Source organism: Perognathus longimembris, chromosome 1 (genome assembly GCF_023159225.1).
Source record: "Perognathus longimembris pacificus isolate PPM17 chromosome 1, ASM2315922v1, whole genome shotgun sequence".
Taxonomy (NCBI): domain Eukaryota; kingdom Metazoa; phylum Chordata; class Mammalia; order Rodentia; family Heteromyidae; genus Perognathus; species Perognathus longimembris.
The window spans coordinates 160,344,597-160,368,241 of NC_063161.1; the positions used below are offsets into that span (position 1 = coordinate 160,344,597).

The 23,645-nt window shown below is 64.1% G+C and overlaps 1 protein-coding gene and 1 long non-coding RNA gene across 4 annotated transcripts in view; both read right to left on the reverse strand.

Moving 5' to 3' along the window:
- Positions 1–541: 541 nt before the first annotated feature.
- On the reverse strand, positions 542–23,364 carry LOC125351038. Its single transcript, XR_007210909.1, has 3 exons — positions 23,352–23,364; positions 21,985–21,991; positions 542–1,517 (listed from the first exon to the last, which is right to left on the reverse strand). It is a non-coding gene; the product is annotated as an uncharacterized LOC125351038 (long non-coding RNA).
- The window catches only part of Brd3 (bromodomain containing 3), a 28,750-nt gene continuing 7,638 nt past the window's right edge, over positions 2,534–23,645 (reverse strand). For 2 of the 3 annotated variants that reach the window (XM_048345773.1, XM_048345774.1), the window contains exons 2-12: positions 20,479–20,804; positions 19,554–19,691; positions 19,064–19,211; positions 17,762–17,973; positions 15,854–16,225; positions 13,130–13,258; positions 10,493–10,684; positions 8,919–9,154; positions 4,979–5,271; positions 3,618–3,743; positions 2,534–3,284 (exon numbers count right to left, since the gene is read on the reverse strand). In XM_048345773.1, the coding sequence (XP_048201730.1) occupies positions 3,169–3,284; positions 3,618–3,743; positions 4,979–5,271; positions 8,919–9,154; positions 10,493–10,684; positions 13,130–13,258; positions 15,854–16,225; positions 17,762–17,973; positions 19,064–19,211; positions 19,554–19,691; positions 20,479–20,691 (2,175 nt within the window). In that variant the 5' untranslated portion in view covers positions 20,692–20,804 and the 3' untranslated portion in view covers positions 2,534–3,168. The remainder of the gene's footprint in view (positions 3,285–3,617; positions 3,744–4,978; positions 5,272–8,918; positions 9,155–10,492; positions 10,685–13,129; positions 13,259–15,853; positions 16,226–17,761; positions 17,974–19,063; positions 19,212–19,553; positions 19,692–20,478; positions 20,805–23,645) is intronic. The other variant, XM_048345775.1, reaches the window with a different exon arrangement.

Below are 23,645 nucleotides of genomic sequence, written 5' to 3' on the forward strand. Positions count from 1 at the left end.
TGTGGGTGAGTGGCAAGCTGGCACTAGGTCGTGCGGAGGACACTAAGCTGCTTAGACGGCAGGAAGAGGCCATCTGTCAGAGGTGGACGGGTGTGCCGTGGGGGGGGGGGGGCGAGGGGGGGCAGGGTGGGCAGGTCAGAGGCGGCCGGGGTGACAAGCTCTCGCCTGACCGTGCCTGGGCTATGGACACGCCCTCAGGCCGGGGCACGGCCCAGCCGGGCGGAGCCTCCTCCTCCGCAGGTGCAGGCGCAGCCACGCACTCTGAAGCGTCGGGACCCTCGCCCCCCCGCCCCCCCAATTCCTTTTGTTCCTTTTTCACCGAGTGCTGGCCGGTCGCAGGGCCGGCTCGCGGCTTGGTGAACCTCGGCAGGATGGCACCATGACGTCGTGGCTTCCACGGGGGACGGTCACAGAAACCACCTCGTGCAGGCCACCGTACGGCGGGGGGGGGGGGGCGTGCGGGGACTCGGAGGAGGCGGGGGGGGCGGGTCGAGGGGCATGCATCACAGGCCGATAGGACACCACACATGACTTTTTTTTTCCCTTTTTATTATGAAAACAAAACAAATACCCCAGGAGAAGGGTCCATGATTACCAGAAACATCAAAGAGTACTTTCTACCGTTTTTACTCTGTGGTGTTGAGGCTGGCATTGCAAAAAACAAGCTAAAGCTACTTACATTGTACTCATTTTCAGTAACTGACATTTACAGGAATCTACTAGAAACGGCACTAAAAAGCTTAAGAAAAGGTACGGTCAACTTGCATGCACATCATACAGAAAAGTAACATTTTAAATAGAAAAACGAAAACCTTCCTGGAAGTGTTAGGGCGGCGTTAGGAACGGCGACGTGGGCGTTCTTGTTCCCCAAATGACGGCAAAGGGGGCGACGGCGGCAGGAGGCGGCGAACCAAGACAGACACGGGGGGAGGGGGGCCCGCGCCTCACAGTCTGCACACAGGCCGGGGGGGGGCTCTGTGGACCCCACGCGTGGAGCCACCCCCGGGTCCCCGGGGCAGCACCGATGGCCCCCAAGGTCAGGAAGCCCGGGGAGCGCTGCCCTGGGCCCCGAGAGGCCCCGCCACGCCCAGCCGCCCTTCCCGTCGGGGAAGGCACACAGCAGTCCCCCCCGACACACGCCGGACGCCAGGGGCGGGGGGAGCCACTGGCCCCCCAAAATGAAGGGAAACAGCTTAAAGTCTGGACAGAGAGCCTTAGAAGGTTACAGCACCAATGAATGACAGCTGCTCAGCGGGCACCCCAGGCCCTACCCAGCCCGGGCTCGCGCCGGCCCCGCGCCCCGGCCCCCCGCGCCCCGGCCCCCCGCGCCCCGCCGGCGTGGCGGGGACCGGCCAGTCTCCACCGGCAGTTCCTTAAGGTCACAGTTCAAACGTCCTACTCAACATCTGTTTAGAAAATACCTTTGAAAAACAAGGGGAACGCTTAAAAAATGGGGCTTTTAAAAATCCATGTCTATTTATTATAAACAAAACTGACTTAAAAGTTTACCAAACCGGCTGGACACAGAGGGTGTCCGACCGCCCCCGCGGGAAGCAGGGCAGCCTCCCGCCTCCCCCCTCCTCCGCGTCCGCGCAGCTGCCCCGTCGGAAGTGCTGGTGTGCCTGGAACCCGTGTCAGGGGAGTCGCTAGGCCGTTCCGGGCCAGCCTGACCGCTGGCAGGAACCACAGCGGACCAGACGCCGGGGACACGCGGCCCGTGCACACCCAGCGGCCTGTGCACACCCAGCGGCCCGCCCACGCACACCACCGCCCGCGCCGTGGGCTCACTGGAGATTCCTGAGCGCCCGGCCGGCCGCCTCCACCCAAACGGGCGGGGGGAGGGGGAGGGGGAGGAGGGAGGGGGGAGGGAGGGCGTGCCCGGCCGGCTCGCCAGGCTGGCCTTGTGCAGCCCCTGCACTCCACAGCCTCGGCTTCCACAAAGAACCCAAACCCACCAGAACCTTCGGTTAAACTCTGTATATTATTACTTTTTACAATAGAAAGTTAAAAAAAATCAAGACTTCAGTTCGCTATACATCTCTTTTCCTCTCTGATTACAAAGCTTGTGGGATAGGACTTGGGGTTCCCTAACATGATTCCAAACAGCCCGGAAGAGACCGCAAGTGGAGACAGGAGAACCGAACAGACAACAGAAGACGTCAGGATGGGCGGTAGCTGGGGGGAGTCTACACTCCCAAGTCTCCGAGTTTTATACAACCCCCCCCCCCAAAAAAAAAACCACAAAAACCAAAGAAACCGAAATAAGCCAACCCACCCGAGCGCCCGCAGATGGGGCCCAGGTCTCCCCGGCCCCGCAGGGCTGCACCCCCCTTCTCTTAATGCACTTCTTCATGGTTTTGTTTTGTTTGTTTTTTAAAAAATGACCAATGGTGTTAATAAATAAAGTATTTATATATACATAAAATGGGAAGCGGTGCGGGTGCGGCCCGCGGGCGGAGAGGCGGGGACACCGGGCGGGGCTTGCGTAGAAAATGGTTGAACTTACAAAAAGTCTCCTTTTTTTTTTTTTGAATCTTTTTTTTTTCTTTTTTTTTTTAAGTTGAGGTAAAAGTTTCAGTGTTTGGAAATCTGCAGGCTGTGCACACATCTGCCCGGTCCCTTCTCGGGAGGACTGCAGAAACTCAGCACCCTTCCGCCCTCCCTCCCCCTCCCTCCCTCCCTCCCCCCCCTCGGCGCCCACCCCCCGGCGCGGCACGGCGGTCCGGAGCCCCGAGGACCCTCTGCCGGGAGGGCCGAGGGGGGCTCAGGTGCCCAGCCTCCGTCCTCAGCCCCCCCCCCCCCCCAGGGAGGTGGCCGTGTCAGGCACAAAGGACACATGGCAAAGATGGCGCCTCCTGGTTAGCATTCAAACCCAGCCCCTCCTTCAGAGATACCCTCGAGAAATTTCCAAGTGACAGACCCGGGCGGAGAAGAGGGGTTCCGCAAGGTCCCGGGCGTCGGGGCTACTGTCTCGGAGCGACTCCCCGCGGGGCGCCCCTTCTCAGGTCTGACGCACGCACGCACGCACGTGCGGGAAGCTCTCCGCCCACTGGAGCACAGCTGGAAGAGATCTAACACTGACACTGAGCGAAAGGAAACCTGCACACCATGGAACAAGAGTAGTGTATTAACCGCAGGAGAGGCCGCGCCAGGCCCAGGCCGCCGCCTTCACTCCGAGTCGCTGCTGTCCGAGCTGGACCCGCTGGAGCTGCTGCTGGCCGACTCCGACGAGCTGCTGCTGCTCAGCCTCGACGGGCCCCCGGAAGGCGCCGCGCTGGACTTCTCTGCGGGGACACGGGGCGCGAGAGGGCCTCACCGCCCGCTCTCCGGGGCTGCCACCTCCCAGGCCGGGGAGGGGGGGACCACCCTAACAACCCCAGCCAATCTCCATGGCCGGCCTGGGGCCTGTACCGCCCCGAGACCCCCCCACCCCCGCCCCGGGAACCCCGCTGCCCGCTGTGTCTCCGCAAGCTGTGCGTCACGCCGGCTGGACGGCAGCCGCTGAGCACTGTGGGCCTGGGACCTCTCCGGGGCGCCGTCGCTCCCTGCTGAGGAAGCGCAGGCTGCTGGGTGGCAGCCCCCCCACTCCCTCCCCGAGCTGGCCGGCCCAGCCGTACCTTTCTTGGCAGGCTTCTTGCTGTTGAGCTGCCCGCTGACGTCCTGCAGCCGCTTCTCCAGCTCCTTCTTCTTTTCCTGAGCTAACTCCTCCTTGGATTTGGCTGCCTGCTTCTTCCCGCTTGTGGCTGGGGAGGGAAGGGGGGCGCTGAGAAGCCGCGGCCGGCACTGGGCCCCGGCACCGTCCATCCTCCGCCCGCCACGCCGGCGGCCGCGGCACCGGGGTGTGGCCACCCCCGGGAGAACGCAGAGGGCGGGGCCGCCACTGTCGCCTCTACTGAGTCCTCGCCACGGGAGGCCTCATCTTTAGCCCTGGCAAGTGGCGGGGGGAGGGGTCTGAGGGGATCCGCCCCCTCCCACAGGTGCGCAGGGACCACAGACACCGAGCCCACGGGAAGGACAGAGCCTCAGCCCACAGCAGGCCCCGCAGTGACCGCTCGCTCTCTGCCCAAGGTTCCGCCAGCGACGTTACCCGCCGAACCAACAGCTCTGTGACCGCAGCCACTCGCGGCCCACCCGCTCCCGAGGGAACCCAGCGCCCGCGAGCAGCACGCGGGCTCCCGTGAGACTCGCCAGCCCGTCGTGGGGGCCTGAAGGGGCTGCGCTAGCTCTATGCTCCGGTCCTGGGGGCCTGAAGGGGTTACGCTAGCTCTATGCTCCGGTCCTGGGGGCCTGAAGGGGCTGCGCTAGCTCTGTGCCCCGGTCGTGGGGGCCTGAAGGGGCTGCGCTAGCTCTGTGCTCCGGTCCTGGGGGCCTGAAGGGGCTGCTCTAGCTCTGTGCCCCGGTCGTGGGGGCCTGAAGGGGCTGCGCTAGCTCTGTGCTCCGATCATGGGAGCCTGACGGGGCTGTGCTAGCTCTGTGCCCTGGTCGTGGGGGCCTGAAGGGGCTGCGCTAGCTCTGTGCTCCGATCATGGGAGCCTGACGGGGCTGCGCTAGCTCTGTGCGCCCTCCGCTCTCCAGACCCTGCAGACAGGAGGCAGGGCTGACTTCCGCCGAGCGCCTGACTCATGTCGGGGTTCTGTCCTACGAGGTTCTGGGTGCGAGCCTAAGGGAACTCCTCTCTCCTATACTCCCGACAAGGCTTCCTGACGGAGCCTCAGGAAGCCGTGCGGGGATGAGGCTACCGGGGCTGTGGCTGAGTGTGGTCCCAGGCCCACCCAGGACCTGCCTTCCCCGGGCAGGGCACCTCCCGAGAGGGCTCTACCGCCCGCTCCCCTCAGGGGGGTGAGGGGAGGTGGGGTCTGCTCAGCCACAAACCCCGCCTGGGCGGAGCAGAGATGTCTGTGGGGCAAGGCGGGCCAGGAGGGTGGGGACTCGGGGGACAGGTGGCGGCAGCGGCCCTGCCCCGGCCCAGACAACTTACAGAATGGTTTCCTCTGCTTTTTCTGTAAACAAGACTTGACGTATCTCTCCAACTCCCGCAGCGTGGTGGGCTTCAGGGTTTCGAAGTCGATCTCGATCTCGTCGGGGTTGGAGTCCCTGAGCGAGGGCTCCCGGGACTGGATGATGTGTACCACGCGGCCCAGCTTCTCCCCCGGCAGCCGGTTGATGTCCAGGCTGAGCTGGCGCTTCTCATCGTAGCTCATGGGCAGGCCCTCCTCCTCCTCCTCCGAATCATAGGACGCAGACGCCTGCTTGCCACCTTTCTTCAGCTGTCTGAGGCCCGAGAGAGGAACGGCGTTAAGTCGCTGCCTCCTTGCCCTAGAATACCCTCCTGGCCGCCTGGCCACCCTCCTCTGGGCCCAGGTTTTCCTCCAGGTGCCCTGAGGTAGCAGAGCCAGACTCCAAGTGTGCCTGCCAGGGACAGGAAGACACCGCTTCATAACCACAGCCTCTGCCTGGACAGGAGGACACCCTACACGATCAGAACCTCTGCCCGGACAGGAGGACCCGGCCTGACTCTCAGAACCTCTGCCCGGACAGGAAGTGCCCGCCTCACAATCAGAACCCCTGCCCGGACAGGAAGTGCCCGCCTCACAATCAGAACCCCTGCCCGGGCAGGAAGTGCCCGCCTCACACTGACAACTGCTGCCTCTAGCCTAGTCCCTGGCCCTGGTCAGTAACCGTCTAGAGCTGATTGCGCTTTTCCAAACCTGGAATAATTCTCAAATATTCAGAAATTAGATGGCAATTTTAAGCCAGAGCCGTCAAAGCAGAGGTCTGAAGAGAAGTTAGGAAAGTCTGAACTCTGTGAGCTTGGGGGTTATATCCGAGATCTCTCTCAGGCAGGGCCTCGTGTTAGGAGAGATCTCAGGATGGGCCTCGTGTTAGGAGAGATCTCAGGATGGGCCTCGTGTTAGGAGAGATCTCAGGCAGGGCCTCGTGTTAGGAGAGATCTCAGGCAGGGCCTCGTGTTAGGAGAGATCTCGGGCAGGGCCTCGTGTTAGGAGAGATCTCGGGCAGGGCCTCGTGTTAGGAGAGATCTCAGGATGGGCCTCATGTTAGGAGAGATCTCAGGCAGGGCCTCGTGTTAGGAGAGATCTCAGGCAGGGCCTCGTGTTAGGAGAGATCTCGGGCAGGGCCTCGTGTTAGGAGAGATCTCAGGATGGGCCTCATGTTAGGAGAGATCTCAGGCAGGGCCTCGTGTTAGGAGAGATCTCAGGCAGGGCCTCGTGTTAGGAGAGATCTCAGGATGGGCCTCGTGTTAGGAGAGATCTCGGGCAGGGCCTCATGTTAGGAGAGATCTCGGGCAGGGCCTCGTGTTAGGAGGATCTCGGGCAGGGCCTCGTGTTAGGAGAGATCTCAGGATGGGCCTCGTGTTAGGAGGGATCTCAGGCAGGGCCTCGTGTTAGGAGAGATCTCAGGATGGGCCTCGTGTTAGGAGAGATCTCGGGCAGGGCCTCATGTTAGGAGAGATCTCAGGCAGGGCCTCGTGTTAGGAGAGATCTCAGGATGGGCCTCGTGTTACGAGAGATCTCAGGATGGGCCTCGTGTTAGGAGAGATCTCGGGCAGGGCCTCATGTTAGGAGAGATCTCGGGCAGGGCCTCGTGTTAGGAGGATCTCGGGCAGGGCCTCGTGTTAGGAGAGATCTCAGGATGGGCCTCGTGTTAGGAGGGATCTCAGGATGGGCCTCGTGTTAGGAGAGATCTCAGGATGGGCCTCGTGTTACGAGAGATCTCGGGCAGGGCCTCGTGTTAGGAAAGATCTCGGGCAGGGCCTCGTGTTAGGAGGGACCTCAGGATGGGCCTTGTGTTAGGAGAGATCTCAGGCAGGGCCTCCTGTTAGAGATCTCAGGCAGGGCCTCGTGTTAGGAGGGATCTCGGGCAGGGCCTCGTGTTAGGAGGGATCTCGGGCAGGGCCTCGTGTTAGGAGAGATTCGGGCAGGGCCTCGTGTTAGGAAAGATCTCGGGCAGGGCCTCGTGTTAGGAGGGACCTCAGGATGGGCCTTGTGTTAGGAGAGATCTCAGGCAGGGCCTCGTGTTAGAGATCTCAGGCAGGGCCTCATGTTAGGAGGGATCTCGGGCAGGGCCTCGTGTTAGGAGGGATCTCGGGCAGGGCCTCGTGTTAGGAGAGATTCGGGCAGGGCCTCGTGTTAGGAGAGATCTCGGGCAGGGCCTCGTGTTAGGAGGGATCTCGGGCAGGGCCTCGTGTTAGGAGGGATCTCGGGCAGGGCCTCGTGTTAGGAGAGATCTCAGGATGGGCCTCATGTTAGGAGAGATCTCAGGATGGGCCTCATGTTAGGAGAGATCTCAGGATGGGCCTCATGTTAGGAGAGATCTCGGGCAGGGCCTCGTGTTAGGAGAGATCTCGGGCAGGCTCGCAGGCTCGATGAGGCTGCTACCTGGAGAAGCTGGGAAAGGGCAGCAAGTCAGCTGGAGCAGTGGAGGCCAGAAACTCCTCCCAGTGAGACCAGACGAGGCAAATAAACGTGCACTGGTCCTTTGAAAGATGAACAACCTGACCAACCCAGCCTCCCATCGCCTGGGCAGGATAGCTCCCGTGCCTGTGGAGGCCACACCCCCAAAGCCCACGAGCCACCAAACCCCACTCATGGCGGTGCCCACGCAAGTAACCGGCCACACTATCGTTAGAATGATTGTGTTCATGGCTATGAATCTCAATAAAAACTCCAGGCCACGAATCTGCCAGATTAACACTAAATGAATCTCTTCAAGAAAACAAAAAAAAAGGGGGTGAGGAACAGTCATTAAACAGTAAAAGTCCCTAATTACTCTGCAATATGAATCCTACCCTATCAGGGGAGTGAGTGCTAGGGGTCTCAACCCAGGGCCCGGCAGGCAAGCGCTCGGCTACAGAAGCCTCACTCTCAGTCCGTTTCACACTAAGGTGCATCCGCTGTGGAGAAGGGGAGGGAGGGAGGGAGGACGGAGGAGAGGCCGCCAGCCCCTCTGCCTGTGAGCTGGGGGGCGGCCGGCTGGCGGAGGCTGCTGCCCCAGGGCTGCCCCTGCCCCTCCTCTGCTGCTCTCCAGGCTCCAAAGCCTTCTGCCCCGTTTTCAAAACAATTCCACTCTGCTGCCGCCCCAAGTTCTGCCTGCACAGCCGTGGTCGGGATGCTCCCCCCCCCAGGCCGGCCACTCTCCCCCGGCTGAGAGGAGGCACCGGCACCCTCAACAGCCTCTACTTGCCGCCTTCCCTCTTTGCCAGTCTGTCCTAACGTAAGAGAGAAGCACCTCTGCGGGCCGAAGACTTGGCACCCAGCCCAGCCTCGGCCCCCAGCAGTCGCCGCCTCCAGGAGGCAGAGAGGCCCCGCCCCCGCCCCCCCCTCGGCCCAGCCCTGCTCCGCCCAGGGCCCCGCCCCACCCAGGGCCCGGCTCCGCCCAGGCCTTGCTCCGCCCAGGGCCCCGCCCCCCCAGGCCCAGGGCCCGCCCGGGCCCGCTCCGCCCAGGCCTTGCTCCGCCCAGGGCCCCGCCCCGCCCAGGCCTTGCTCCGCCCAGGGCCCCGCCCCACCCAGGGCCCGGCTCCGCCCAGGCCTTGCTCCGCCCAGGGCCCCGCCCCACTCAGGGCCCGGCTCCGCCCAGGCCTTGCTCCGCCCAGGGCCCCGCTCCTCCCATGGCCCCCGCTCCGCCCAGGGCCCCCGCTCCGCCCTTCCCAGCGCCTCAGGCAGGAGCTAAGTCAGAAGGCTCATCCCAGTTCCCAGACCCCAGCCTACCAGGGAAGCCAGAAATGGAGGATCGCTGGCCGAGGCCAGGAACGGGCTCCAGCCTGCAGGGCACCGAAAGGCAGGCTGCAGGCAGAGGACGACTCCCCAGCCACCTGGCTGCCCTGGTCCCCCGCCCGTCCGTCCCCACGTGCGCACGCTGGGCTCCCGGGGGGCCGTGCGGGGGGGGGGGGGGGGGCCCACCTGCTGGCGGTGACGGTGCTGTTGGCCTTCTTGACGGGAGCCTTCTTCTGCGGGGCCTGCTTGGCAGGCGGGGCAGCCTTGGCCTTCTTCTCCTCCTCGGACTTGGCCCTGTGCTTCTCCTTCTCCTTGTCTTTGTCTTTCTTCTTCTTCTCCTTCTCCTTCTTCTCCTTCTTCTTCTTTGGTTTGTTCACGGGGGCCTGAGACAGGGCGGCCAGCTGCTCGTGCACGGCCTTCAGCTGGAAGAGAGCAGGGAGCTGAGTGATCCGCGAGGCGGGCCTGCCTGACTGGGGGGGGGGGGGGGGGGGAACCGGGGTCTCACACACGCCAGGGGAAGGCCTGGCCCCGGAGCCGCACGCCAGCCTTCCTGTCTCATCTTTGGTGGTACCGGGGCTTGAACTCGGGCCCTGCACTACCTCTTGAGCCATCCCTCTGGCCCTTTTTGTTCAGGTCTCCTTTATGCCTGAGCTGCGTGGACCAGACTCCTCCTGCGTGTGCGTCTCTGTGTCACCGGGGTGACGGATGGGTGACGCAGACAGTATCTAGCCACTGGCTCGGATGAAGTCTTGTGAACGTATTTACTTCTTTTGTCCAGACTGGCCTCAAACTGCAATCCCCCCAATCTCTGCCTCCCAAATAGCTGGAGACAGCTTGCGCCACCCTACCTAGCATGTTGGTCATCTTTGAAACGGGATCCTGCTTTATTCCCAAGCTGGCCTGGACAGAAGTCTTCCTATCTGTGCGTCCCTCTGTCACTGAAGGACACGCGCAGACCACTGTACCGAGCCACTGGTTGAGACGGAGTCTTGATAACCTCTGTTTCGCCACTTTAGGATGGCCTTGAACCGGGACCGCCCAATCCCCCCCGCTCAAGTAGCTAGGATTACACATCTGAGCCACGTGCTTGGCTATATATATAAAGGGCAACCCCCACGGCAACTTCTTGGCGTTAAGCGGCAAGACTACGCAGTGGAAGGCTGGGACGTAGTGGCAAAGCCTTTGCCTGCCAGACACAGCATCCTGAGTTGGGTCCTCGGTTACCGCGCCCCCTCCCCCCCCCCCCAGTCAGTTAAAGACTAGAGAGTAGAGCAGCGTGGTGCCGGCAGTCATTCTCCCAGGGCCTGGCCGCAGCTGGCAGGGAGGACGCAGGTATTCTACAGGGGGCTCACCACGCCCAGTGCCACAGAGCCGCGACGCCCAGCCCCTGGAGGCCAGGGGGAAGGAGGCTACAGCCCCTCAGCCGTGCCTGTCACTCAAAAGCCAACGCGCAGCCCCACCCACCCCGGCCCAGTGCTCCCGCCTCCCGGCCCAGTGCTCCCAGTGCGGTTCTCCAGCCTCAGCAGTGCGCTCTACACCTGCCCGCCCCGCCCCACGACTCAAACGCTGCGCAGAGGCCTGGCTGCCTGCCGAACGCCGCGGACGCAGCGCAGGGCAAAGGGCCAGGGCTGGGCACCAGGGCTGGCGGAGCGTGCGCGTGCCCTCCCGTCCGTCCGTCCGTCCGTCCTCCGTGGAGCAGGGCGTCCCGCGGCGGCGGCGCCGTGACGGGCGTGGGAGGCCTCCGCGGGCCGGCGCCTCACCTGCTCCTGCAGCTCCGCCAGCCGCGTGGCCCGCTCCTCCTCGGAGTCCGAGCTGCCCGAGTCGGAAGAGCTCTCCTCGCTGCTGCGGCTGCTCTCCGTGCCCTTGCTCACCATGGGGGCCGTGGGCACGGGCAGGGCAGGGGTCTCCACCGGCTCGTCGGGCATCTTGGCAAACCTCATCTCAAACACATCCTGGAGAGGGATGGACGGGCTGCCTGAGCACCTGGCCGGCCGGGCCCGGGGCGGCCCCTCCGCGTGCAGAGCCGCGCTCTGCCACCCGCGGGCCCCCCCGCCCCCCCGAGGGCAATGCGGGAGCCACCCCGCCGTACTGCCATCCCCCCAGGCAGCCACGCAGCCTGCGGGTCCAGGCTGTCCCCCGTGGCCGAGCCGGGGTGGGGAGAGCCGAAGGTCGGCCGCCCGACCCCGCTTCACTGCAGTGCAGTGCAGGCTAATTCCTAACGCCGTGGCGAAAGGCACGATCTCGTCCTACCAAGCCAGCCCCAGCAAGCCCTGGCTAGCTCCCGCGGGACCCAGGCCCTCCGAGGCCCGGTGGAGGTCACCCCCCATCCCCCCATCCCCCCCGCAAACCAGACCTGATCCACAGGCGGGGGTGAGTGGCCCTGAGGGAATGGGGGGCTGCGCCCTGGCCTGGCTCACACACAAGGGCCCACTCTGGGCCTAGTCTCTGTCACACACTCTTCTCGGGGCCGAGGTCCGCCGCGCCTCCGGGCCCGGGGGTGACAAGTTAGCACGCAGCCCGGAAGGCCTTTCTGAGCAAGTCGCTGCGCTGCTCCTACCCACAGCCCGACTCAGGAGCAGCGTCAGCAGCGAAGACCCCATCGGCTACGTGGTCTCACGAGGAGCAGAGCCGGGGCCTCTCGCTGTCTGCGAGCCTGACGTGGGCAGCACACAGCCGAGTCGTCTTTAAACACGGCTGGCTACACTGTGAGGCCCTGACACTGGGGTCCCGGGGCTCCACAATCACTTGGGCCCGTTACCCATCACAGGGATGCTATCACATCAGGATTCATCTGAGCAAGGAACTAAGAATGAGAACATCTTCCGGACTGTTTGGGGTCCTGGAAAGACTACTCCTAATTTTCATTTTTGCTCTAAAATCAAAGCCTTTTAATGACAGAATCTTTCAAACATTGACATGGTTGGGCGCCAGCTGAGGTTCAAAACCAACTCAGACAGAAAAGAAAGTCCGTGGGGCTTGAACTCTGGGCCTGGGTGCTGTCCCTGAGCTCCTCAGCTCGAGGCACTATAGTGCTCTAGCACTTAAGCCACAGTGCCGCTTCCAGTTTTCTGGTGGTTAACTGGAAATAAGAGTCCCAAGGATGTTCCTGCCCAGGCTGGCTTTGAACTGAGATCCAGAGATCTCAGCCTCCCGAGTAGCTAGGATTACAGGTGTGAACCACTGACCCTGTAGAGACTTTTTTGTTGCCTGTCCCAGGGGTTGAACTCTGGACCTGAGCACTGCCCCTGAGCTTCTTTTTGCTCAAGGCAAGCGCTCTACACTTGAGCCAGAACACCACTTTTGACTTTTTTTTGAGCAAAGAGTCTCCGAGCTGGGAATGTGGCTGAGTGGTACAGTGCTTGCCTAGCATGCATGAAGCCCTGGGTTCGATTCCTCAGCACCACATAAACAGAAAAGACCGGAAGTGGCATAGTAGCTCAAGAAGCCGAGTGCTAGCCTTGAGCAAAAATAAGCCAGGAACAGTGCTCAGGCCCTGAGTCTGAGCCCCAGGACTGGCAAAAAAAAAAAAAGTCAGAGTTTCCTGTCCAGGCTGGTTTCAACCCACAATCCTAGATCTCAGCCTCCTGAGTAGCTGGGATTACAGGCGTGAGCCACCAGCGCCCAGCTTTAAATGAGATTATCTCCGATGAACCACCAAAAAACTAGAAGCGAACCTGCGGCTTAAGTGGCAGAACACCAGCCTTGACCAAAAAAGCTAAGGGATGGGGCCCAGGCCCTGAGTTCAAGTCCCAGTACCGGTGTGCGTGCGTGCACAGAAAACATTCATCTTTACAAAAGCAGATAACCTGCACAATTAATACCAAAGGTCAGAATAGATTCTGCTGTAGGACCCACATGGAAACAGGCGGACAGGTCCCAGATGTTGATAAGACCCACGTGCGTGTGTACGTATAGAGGTCCGTGCGGATGGCCACGAGGTGCCCGAGCTAAAGGACAAACCCACGCTCTCCCCAGCCCGCCTCGCCCCGTCAGCAGGGCAGAGGCCGGACCCTAGGTGGACCTAGTGTGACCTCCGCCAGCGTCACTGTCCCTGCCGCCCGAGGAGGGCGGGCCCCTGCCAACCCAACCCGGGCGCACCGGCCCCGGGACAGGCCCACCTGCGGAGCCCAGGCAGGTACGCACGACGGACTCCTGATGCCACAAAGGCCCTTGCCTGCTAGCCAGCCATCTTCCCACACCAGTCTGCAGCTCCTGGAGGCAGAGGCCAGCCTGTTCACCATCACTTCTTGGAACCAGGCTCTGGGCCCGCCATGCTTTCGCCAGCACGCAGAGAAGATGGGTTGTGTGAATGGTGCGCCCATCTTGTGCCAGGGGGCCTGGACACCCACGGAGCCAATCTCAGCAGCTAATCACATCTACGTCCAGCCTCAGGTTACCTGGAGCTTCCTGGCCATGGCCACCACCTCGTGGTCTGGAGGGTTGTACTTATAACAATTGGAGAACATTAACCGGATGTCAGCGGCAAAGCCCTGCGCATCTGGGTACTCGCGGCCGTCCATCTTCCTCTGCAACACACAAGCAAGAGGGTGTGAGCAGGCAGTGCTCCCCAACACGCCCCACTGGAAGGCGCTCGGCCCCTGCGGGATGTCCAACAGCCAGGACACGCGACTGCCAGCACCTACGTGGAAGCCAAGGACAGAAGGCGACGGCTCAACAGAAAACGGGATTGGAGACAGCCTCTGGCTAGGAGGAGGAGATGCTTGGACAACATCTCTGGTCCCTGTAGCCACCAGAGCCTCTTTTGTTGGGGGGGGGCAGTCAGTCGTGGGGCTTGAACTCTGGGCCTGGGCGTTGGCCCTCAGCTCTTCAGCTCAAGGCTAACACCCTACCATTTTGAGCCACAGCGCCACTCCTGGTTTTCTAGTGGTTCATTGGAGCTGAGAGTCTCATGGACTTTCCTGCCTGGGCTGGCTTTGAACTGCGATCCTCAGATCTCAGCGTCCTGAGTAGCTAGGACTACGGGGCGTGAGCCCCTGGCGCCCAACAGAGCTGCTTTCTTGCACAAAGTTCCTCTTGGTGGACCATCATCAGGGGCTGGGGAGGGGAGGGGGAATGCAAGGCATGCTGGGTAAATCTGCTACAGGCTCCAACGTGGCCTCTTCCCTGGAAAGAGTCCAGTAGCTGTCACCCAGCTTGCCCCTCACAGAAAGCCCTCACTGCATTGTCTTGGCCCCCTGCAGGGGTAGAGGGCAGCAGGGCGTGTGAGGCCCTGATCCACAGGGACCAGACCCTGGGAGGCCCTGCCGCAAAGGCCCTCGGGCCACTGAGGCTGACACTGGGCAGGCTGAGTCCGGGATGGGGTGGGTGGGGGAGGGAGAGGGCTGGCTGCTGGAGGAGGGCAGGAGTGGGGCTGCCAGGGGGTGTCCTGAGGTGGCAGCAATCGGGACCACTGGAGAACAGGCAGCTGGTGGAGGGGAGAGGCCCCTCTCCCTGCAGAGGCCAGTTGTCAGGGACATCAAGAGGAACGCATGCAAAAGGGGTCCAATGCAACGGGAACCCAGCGCGGGTGCCAGCAGAAGAAGGGCCTGGACACCAATCTGCAGAAGGCCAGCTGGGTAGGACTCAAACACCAAGACGGGCCGTCTAGCTTCCTGCCCCTTCCAATGGCGGCCGTGGGGCATGAACTCAGGACAAAGACCCACCACCCACTTTTCATTTATTGTTAGTCCTGGGGCTTGAACTCAGGGCTTGGGCACTGTCCCAGAGCTCTTTCACTCAAGCCTACAGCTTTACTACTTTGAGCCACTTCCAGTTTTCTGGTGGTTCATTGGAGATAAAGAGTCTCACAGTTTCCTACCTGGGCTGAATCGGAACCGCAATCCTCGGCTCTCAGCCTCCTGAGTAACCGGGATTACAGGCGTGAGCCACCAGGGCCTGGCTTTCCCGCTTTATGTTTAAAGCCTACAACACGCCAACCCTATCTTCCTGTACTTCACCGCAACGTCTCAGGAGCTCAGGCTCCCTCGTGCCCCTTCCTGCTGAGGTCTGCTCATAGGAGGACCTGGTCGGGCAGGTCAGGCTTGACCACGAACAAGCACCTCCGGGAGCACCCTGCCTCTCCCTACGCCCCGAGAGCACAGGAAGGCTGCACGGAGCACGCCGAGACTCGAGAGTGAACGCTTCTCACGGGAAACCACACTGGGACCCCGTGGTCCTGACCCGAGCCCTGCGCCAGAGCCTCGAACCGCACCCTGGAGCTCGGGCCGCGCTGCTGCGGAGAGGCGCACGCTAGGCCGGGCCAGCTAGAGCGGCTTCTGGGTCGCTGGGCTCGGGGGCTCCAGCCTCAGCTGCCCCTCCTAGGCCATCCTTGCTGGGCCGCCCAGCCCCTCACTGCGCCTGACTGAGCAGGTGGGCACGCACCCGGGAGGCCAGGTGGCGGACGCCCACCAGCCACCGTGGACCGGGAGAGCACGCTTTCCGTCCTCAGCCCGCAGGCCCGGACTACACGGGCGAGAACCACCGAGCGGCTCCCACGCAGGACATCCTTCCAGGCCGGGGGTGGGGCGCCTGCACCAGGAGCTGGGGCACCCCCAAAGGCCGACTCAAGCCTGCTCCGGCAAAGGGGGGCTGGCCCAGGCCGGGGGCGCCACCGTGCCCGGGAGGCTTCCTGCGGCAAAGCTGCCCCCAGCCTGTTTGAAGACGTGCCCGGCGCTGACCGGGCTGTGCACACACCCCAGAAGACCGGGTGTGGCCCAGGGAGGCCCGGGTCCACGGTTCCGCTACCATGCCCTCCTCTGCCCCTCTTCCTCCCGTCTTCAGAGGCAGCCACAGACCCGGCCCATCGCCGCCTCTCCTCCGGCTCTGTGCTACGGGGCAGCTTCTCCTGGGGCTCGAGGGAAGCTGCGTGCAGCTTTCCATCATCTTGCGCCGGCCACCACGGCGGTCACGGCGAAGAGCCCCTAGGCTGATGATACGGGACAGGGGACGAGACCACTGAAGCTGGGCCCAAGCCGCGGGCCCACGGAGCCGAGGCGGGCAAGGGCCCTCCCGCCTGACCAGGCTGGGCGGCGGGCCCGCCAGGGCACAGAGCGTCGGGCCCGCAGCCGGGACCCCGGAGGCCACGGCGCCCACGGCTCAGGCCGCCCCGGCCCGCCACGTACTTTGACGGTGCTGAGGTCCATGGGGTGTTTGATGATGTCGTGGTAGTCGTGCAGCTCCAGCGCCTCGGCGTCCACCGGCTTGTAGAAGGGCCAGGCGTAGGCCGCGTGCTTCTTGGACAGCATCTCCCTGAGGATGCTGTCGCAGTGCCGCAGGTGCTCCGACAGCTTGCCCTTCTTGCCCGCGTGCTGCGGCACCTCCCCGTCCTCCAGGTCCTTCTTGGGGGGCTTGATGGGGCGGCCCCCGCTCTCCCGCCGGGCTACCACCTTGGCCTGCTTGGGCTCGGTGGGCGTGGGGGGGGACTCGCTCCGGCTGGCCGTGATGGCGGGCGTGGTGGGCGTGGTGGTGTCAGCTTTCCGCTTCACGCCCTTTTTCTGCAACAGCAAAGGAACCGGTGAGCGCCGGGGAAGGAGGCCCGGGCCGCCCAGGCCTGGCGTCGGGCCGCGGCCGAGCCCCCGTAGAGGCGGCCGGCGGGGGAGCGAGCGGCGGCATGCACGGGCCTGCGTCGGGTGGGAGGACGCCGCGGCGCAGGGGGGCCGGGCCGCCAGCCCGCGAGGCGGGGACTCTGCAGCCCGTCTCGCCCGCCCGCCTGAGGACGGCCCATCCCTCCCTCCGCCCCGAGGGCCTGGAGCTCCACGAGGGGGCCCTGAGCACCGCGGGGCGCCGTGTGTACCATCCGATGCCCGCGGGCACGCCGGGCCACGCGGGCCCCGGGGACGGCAGAGGCGGAGGCCTCCCCGCCTAGGAGGACCCGCGGCCGAGTGCCGGCGGACGGCCCGGGCCGGCGCTGAAGGGCGGACGCGGGTCGAGCGGGAGGAGGGAGGAAGGAGGAGCATTCCGGGCTGGATGGGCGGCGGGGGCAGCCGGACCAGAGACGAGAAGCAGCCCCCGTGGCCCAGGCTGAGGACTGCCGGGGCTGCCGGGGCGGGCGCGGCTGGAGGGCGCTCCGGGCTCCCCCACGGGCCCCCCCACTCCCCGGGCCGAGCAGCCCCAGCAGCGCTCACGTCACAGGGCCTCTGCCACCTGCGTGCGGCCTAACGTCCAGTCTACGGGGACGGGGGCCTTTCCCAAAGCCTGCGGGGGGGGCCCGGGGCACCCCGACATCACCGGCCAGTCGGGACACGCGTTCAGTGTGCACCCTGAGGCTCACTAGGCCGGGACGGACAGAAAAGCCGACAGGAAGGACGAGCTCCCGGGCCGGGAGACACACGGCAGCCAGCACCAGGCCAAGCACCGAGCGCGGGCTGCGGAGGGCCTGGGGGGAGGGGCGGGGCGCACCCGTCTGGCTGCGGGGACGGGACGTGCCGTGCGCCGGGGGAGGCCGCCCCGCCCGCCCGCCCGCCCGGGCAGCCAAGGCCCAGGGAAGGGAGAGCGACGGAGGGGGTGGCGTGTTACCTTGGGAGAGCCATTTAACCCCCGAGCGCCCGCTTCCTCATCTGTAAGAGGGGGGACTACTGCCTGCCCCAGAGGGTCGCTGTGAGGATCAAATTAAAGAAGATAACACGCGTGAGTGCCCGGAGACCGGCCGGCCCCGCTGTCACAGGGAGGAGCCCCCCATTCTGCGCGGGGCCCGCGTCAGGCCTGGCCGGGATGGGACGGCACCCTCTGCGCAAAGCTCCCGCCAGCAGGGGGCGGACGTGGGGGCCCCCGACCCCACGGGCAGGTGGACGCCGGCCACCGCCCTCCCCGCTGCTCGCCCGCGCCTGCCCCGCCCTGGCCCGCGGCCGGCGAGGGCCAAGGCTGCCAGGCCTGAGGAGCCAGGAGGGTTCAGCACCGGCCGTGTGACCCCAGCCCGGGCCTCGGCCTCCTGTCAGGAAGAACCTTTCCACACAGCCCGCGTTCAGAAGAGGGCAGGCGTCCCCGCGCCCCGGCCCGCCCCGCCCCGCCACAGCGGCCTCGGGGATGCTCACCTTGACCACGGGCGGCGTGGGAGGGACCACGGGGACGATGGGCGTGGCGGGAGGAGGTGCGGCAGCCGGGGCGACAGGGACGGGGGCGACGTTCGCGGTGATGGTTGGTACGGGGGTGGCAGCAATGACGGGCGTCTGGGAGACGGCGGGGGGCATGTTCTGGAAGGGGGTCGCCGGAGAGACCGAGGACACGGCCGCCACCTGCTGCGTACCTTCGAGACGAGGACAGGGAGCTCAGGGCTGGGAATATGGCCTAGTGGCAAGAGTGCCTGCCTCGTATACATGAGGCCCTGGGTTCGATTCCCCAGCACCACATATACAGAAAACGGCCAGAAGTGGCGCTGTGGCTCAAGTGGCAGAGTGCTAGCCTTGAGCAAAAGGAAGCCAGGGACAGCTCTCAGGCCCTGAGTCCAAGCCCCAGGACTGGCCAAAAAAAAAAAAACAAGGACAGGGAGCTCAGCTAGGTCCAGCTGCGGGGACCAAGGCCCCTGCCTGAGAGAGAAGCCCAGCCAGGGCCCACGTCCTGGTGCTAAGGCCAGCTCCAGGACGAATATATCCGGGGCGGCCAGGGGCTGAGGTCTCACGCCTGGGATCCCAGCTACTGAGGCTGAGATCGGAAGACCACAGTTCAAGGCCATCCCAGGCAGGAAGGTCCATGAGCCTCGTATCCCCAATTAACCAGCAATGAAGTCAGAAGCGTGAGAGCAAAGGAGGGGGTGACCATGTCCAAAAAGAAACGCACTCTTCATCCGACTTATGTAACTGTCACCTCTCTGCCTACCACCTTTACGATAACAAGAACAAAGAAGACAAACAAACAAAAAACACACCCGAAACAGAGCTCTGGCTCAAGTGGTGAAAGCACAAAAGCTCAAGGGCAGGCCCCGAGTTCAAGTCGTAGGACCAGTACAAAGAAGAAGCAGCCTCGATCAGACGCCACTGAGTAACGCGCGGAGCAGCCGGGGACCAGCCGTCCCCACGCCCAGCGTGCCGCACGCACGGCGACCAGGTGGCCGCTCTGCCTCGCGCACCCCGAGGCTGTTCCCGGGCCCGGTGGGACCCAGGCCCCCAGCACCACTCTGGTCCTCTCATCAAACAGTCACCAAGACTATAACAGGCATGAGACACGAGACAGGGGACAGACACACAGGACAGCAGCCACCACACCCACCCCGCCTCGGGTCAGCCCAGACCTGGCCCCCATAAGCCCGTCACACCTGCCCCCGGGACACAGCTCAGGGTGGCCGAGGGATCCGTGCCCAACCACCGCGGCCGCGGTCGAGAACGCCCCAGCCCGCTTACCTGTACTCTGGGCTCCTGCGGCCGGCTTCCGGCCCTTGCCTTTTGGAGCAGGGGGTAACAATTCCACTTCTTCCTGGGGCATCTGGGCCACTTTCTGCAGAAAGATTTTCTCTAAGGCCTGGGCCATTAGCACTATGTCATCTGTGGGCTGAAGACAGAGAGCCCTCGTCACTTTCTGGGAAGGAAGCCACACACTCGCAAAGGACATGGTGGGTCGTAGCTCGAGGAGACGTGCGCTTATCACAGGCTAAGAGACTCGGTTGGGAACAGGTGGGCATATCTCATTGTGGAAAATCTCGGAGAGCACAAAATTAAGGAGGAGCCCTCCTTCTATCACCTCTCCTTTACTGGCAGTCACCGCTGAAAAGACAAAACCCCGTCTGAGACGGGGGTCACTTCTCAGGAGCCCAGCGAAGGCCACCCGGGAAGCCACGGTGCCCAGCGCCCGTCCTAACGGTTCCCACTGTGGCCACCGGGGGCCCACGCTCACCTTGTTATAAATGTAACAGTTTGTAAACATGGTGTTGAAGTCCTGCATACATTCGCTTGCACTCCAGTAATAGTTATTCTCTAGTCTCTTCTTTATCGTCCCCATGTCCATAGGGTTTTTGATTATTTTATGATAATCCTAGGAGAGAGATTTTTCAGAGGTGTTACTGATGCCGCACAATTTCTTCTAAGCATAGCCGTCGGGCGCAGCCCAGATCTCTGAGTCGGCTGTCGCCCGAGACTGGGGACAGGGCACGGGCGTGGGGTCTGGGTAGCACTCAGCTGGCTCCAAACTCTCTTTGGGTGCCAATTCTGGGGCTTGAACTGCAGACCTAGGTGCTGCCCCTGGGCTTTTGCACTCTACCACTTGAGCCACAGCTCTACTTGCAGCGAAGCAATTAACCTGTCCAGGCCGGCACGGACCCCTGATCCTCAGATCCCAGTCTCCCGGGTAGCTAGGATTATAGGCGCGAGCCGCCGGCACCCAGCTCAGCTCCGAACTCTGGCCCAGTTTTTCCCTTATCTCTGACACCGGGCAGACCCTTGAGCCGGTCAACAATTGGAGACCGAGTCCGGCATCTTCTAGGGATTTGAAACCCACGAAGGGATCAGGATCAGGATGGGCCTAGAACTCCAGCCACCAAGTGCTGAAGATCCACACCAAGAGGAAGTGAGCGCTGGTTTCGCATACGCGGGGGCAGGACGGGCAGCCGGGTGGAGAGCCCCTAGGTCGGCCCCTCCCCCGCCTCCCTTCACGGAATAAAACCCTGGGCGGGCCTCCGCTTCTGAGCCCCGAGACTGTGGAGGCCCTCCCTGCCTGCTTCTACCCTTCTTCCTGCCCCCAGGGGGGCACAGCTAGCTGCCTCAGCCTAGGCTGGAGTTTCTGGGAGTCCAGAGGGCGGGGGCGGGGTGGGGGGGCTCCTCACAGGCAGGTTCAGCTTGATGGCGTCCACGGGCTGGTAGAAGGGCCAGGCGAACTGGTGCTTCCAGAGTGTCTTCACCACCACGTTCTGCATGTACTGCAGCTGGTTGGTCTTGCGGCCCGGCTTGCTGGGGTTGGAGACCTCGGGTGGGGGCGGGTTCACGGGGCCTGGCGCGGCCGGGATCCCCGCAGGGGCCACCGCCGCGGTGGTGGACATCCTCCGGCAGCTCGCTCACTTGCCCTCACGGCAGTGGCTCGGCGAGGCCCGTGCGCGTGCGGTGCTCCCTGAGGAGGCTGGGCATCCCATCTCTGGGCCTAACCGATCAGCACCTTGAGAAGGAGACGGCAGAGCGTGACCGTCACCCGGCCTGATCCCTGCGCGTGTCCGGCCTCCTGGCCTGCCCCGACTGGGGCTAAGCCTGCCACTGAGCGGCCCGGGGGCCGGGGACACGGGGCGGGGGACACGGTGCCACCGAGCGGCCCCAGGCAGGCAGGCGTGCAAGATGGCTCGGCTGCCCTTGGCCCGCTGCCCGTAAGCCTCCCCCCCCCCGGCCCCCCCTTGTTGGGGCCAGCTCGCTTTGACTGGACTTTCCACACTATTCTTGGCTGTGGCGATAGTTTGAGGAACAAGTCAAGAAAACTACAACCGAGGCGGGCCGGGCCAGCAGCGACCCAGAGGTCCGCAGATGTCCATCTGGCACGGGGAGCCGGGGCCCCTCGCGCAGCCCACGGCGCCAGGTTCTAACGTAACCAGAACAAGCTGGGGTTTGTGACGGCGGCTGGCGGGGACATGGCTGGCCTTTGGCCAACCGGGACGGTGAGAGAGGGCCTCTGTGACCTGCTAACAGGCTGTTCCCTGTGCACTCGGCGAACAAGAGCCCCATGCAGATGCCACCAGACCCCGGCCTGGCCGACAGAAACACGACACCCGGCAGCCATGGCCGCCCCACAGATCCCAGGAGGGCCAGGACCATGGTGAAAGCGGGGTGTCGCTACGCGGCAGGAGCACTGCACACGAGAGGCCCCGCACAGAGGGAGCACCACGGAACAGGAGGGTGCCACGCGGCAGGAGCACCGGGCAACTGGGGCGCTGTGCGATGGGGGGTACCGGGGCGTAGGAGGACCCTGTGTCGGGGCGCTGGGCAGGCAGCCCCCCCCCAGTGCTCACACCCCTCCCTTTCCGGGGAGGAAGCCGGGCGGCAGCGTGTGCACTGTGATCCCATTTCTGCTCAGAGGCCTGGAACAAACTGCGCGTTCCATGGGGCCGGGGGGGGGGGGCGGGGGGCAACTCCAGGGCGGCCGGCCCTGCACCTCCTCGGCGGGCCTCGCTGCCATCTGGGGGTTCCTGCGCTCGTGTTTACAGTATCCGCGGGCTCCGCCAAAAGGGAGCAGCTGCTACCGGCCACTGTCCTCAGCCACTTGTAAGACGTGAAGCATTCTGGGGGCTGGCTGCCACCCTGGGGGCCATGCGATCTGAAGGGGTGGGTGTACGTGCACCCCGGAAGTGCACCGCAGCCCTCAGTCAGGGGCTCTTCCCAGAAAGCTAGATGTTAAAGCCCTTGTTAGCACCTAGTCCAGCTCGGCGCAGAAAGGGCTTTCAACCCTGTACTCCCAAGTCACGGCACACAGCACCCTGCCTGCCTGCCTGCTTGCCTGTCCTGTTCCGAGCAGGGCTTCCCCGCACTCCTCCAAGGTGCCTGCAGCCTCCCGCGCCTCCCCACTGGGACAGCAGGGCCCCCCCTCCCCTCCCCTCCCGGCGGCCAGCGGCCGTGAGGCCACCAGCCTGTCATCCACGGGACGGCTCCGCAGTTGCAGCCCTGCCAGACCAGCAGTCCTGCCCAGGAAGGGGGGGAGGCGCCCGCCCCAGCCAAGCCCTCTCGCGGGAATCCCAGGACAGGGCAGCCCCGCCGGCGGTCCACCCGACCGCACACTGCACGCAGCCCCTAGGTGACCCGGGCCTCGAGACGCATGGCCGCCGCAGCCACGCTGGGCCTCACCCTCCCTCCGGAGCGAGTCGATGGCCGACACCCACCCTGCCGTGGCCTCTTGGAACCTTCCAGAACTCCCCACTGGGACCCTGAACAGTCTCAGGCTACAGAGTGGACGCGGAACCCAGCCCTGTCTTCTGCCAGCCCAGAGCCTCCCGTCCATTTCCCACAGGCAAGGCCGCACACACACAGCCCACCGTGACCAGGAGGGGTGCCCTCCCGTGAGCCCCCCCACCGCCCCCCAGCGCAGGGGCCAGGCAAGGACCCGGGGACTCGGGGCTGAAACCGGCCAGAGGTGGGGGCACTTGAGAGAGTCCCGGCTGCAGGCCAAGGTGCAGACTGGCTTCTACCGGGGAGGACGATGCCCAACCCCCTCCCCCCCCCCCCGCACTCCAGAACCTCCACCTGGGAAGGCCGGGGCAAAGACCAGCAGGACGGTGGTGGGTGAGAGCGCAGGAGGCCTCTTCTCTGCTGGGCGAGCTGAGCTGCCCAGGGCCCGCGGGGAGGGCGGGCAGAGGGCAGGAAGGGCTGACTGCGGGTCAGGAGAGCACAAGCCACCGCGGAAAGCCTGGCCTGACCTTGAACCACAGTGCCCAACAGCCCGCCGCCAGCCAGCCAGCACCGCACCGCACAGACCAGGCGAGGGGGGCACAGGACGCCAGGCGGGCGCGGGTGCCCGGGAGGGACGAGGAAGACAAGTCTCGGTGTCTCCCCCAGGGGAGCTAAAACAGAGCACAGCATCAACAAGACAAGGGCTCGGTGGAACCCTAACGCTAGCCCGACAGCAGCCACAGCCGACAGGGAGCGGGGCAGAGCACAGGCCCGCCCAGGGCAGGGGCCTTCCGGACAGGTTCAGCCCCCGTGGTCTCCCCTACGTGGAGAAAAACACCAGAGGTGTGAAAACTGGGCCCACCAAGCCTCTTCCTTCGCCTGCAGCACGCACGCCGGCAGGTAAGCAGAACCCACCGGGGCTGGGAATGTGGCCCAGCGGTAGAGTGCTCGTCTCGCATACACGAAGCCCTGGGTTCCACTCCTCAGCACCACATATGTAGAAAAAGCCAGAAGTGGCGCTGTGGCTCAAGTGGCAGAGTGCTATCCTTGAGCAAAAAGCAGCCAGGGACAGTGCTCAGGCCCCGAGTTCAAGTCCAAGACTGGCAAAAAAAAAGAAAAAAAGAAAGAAAAA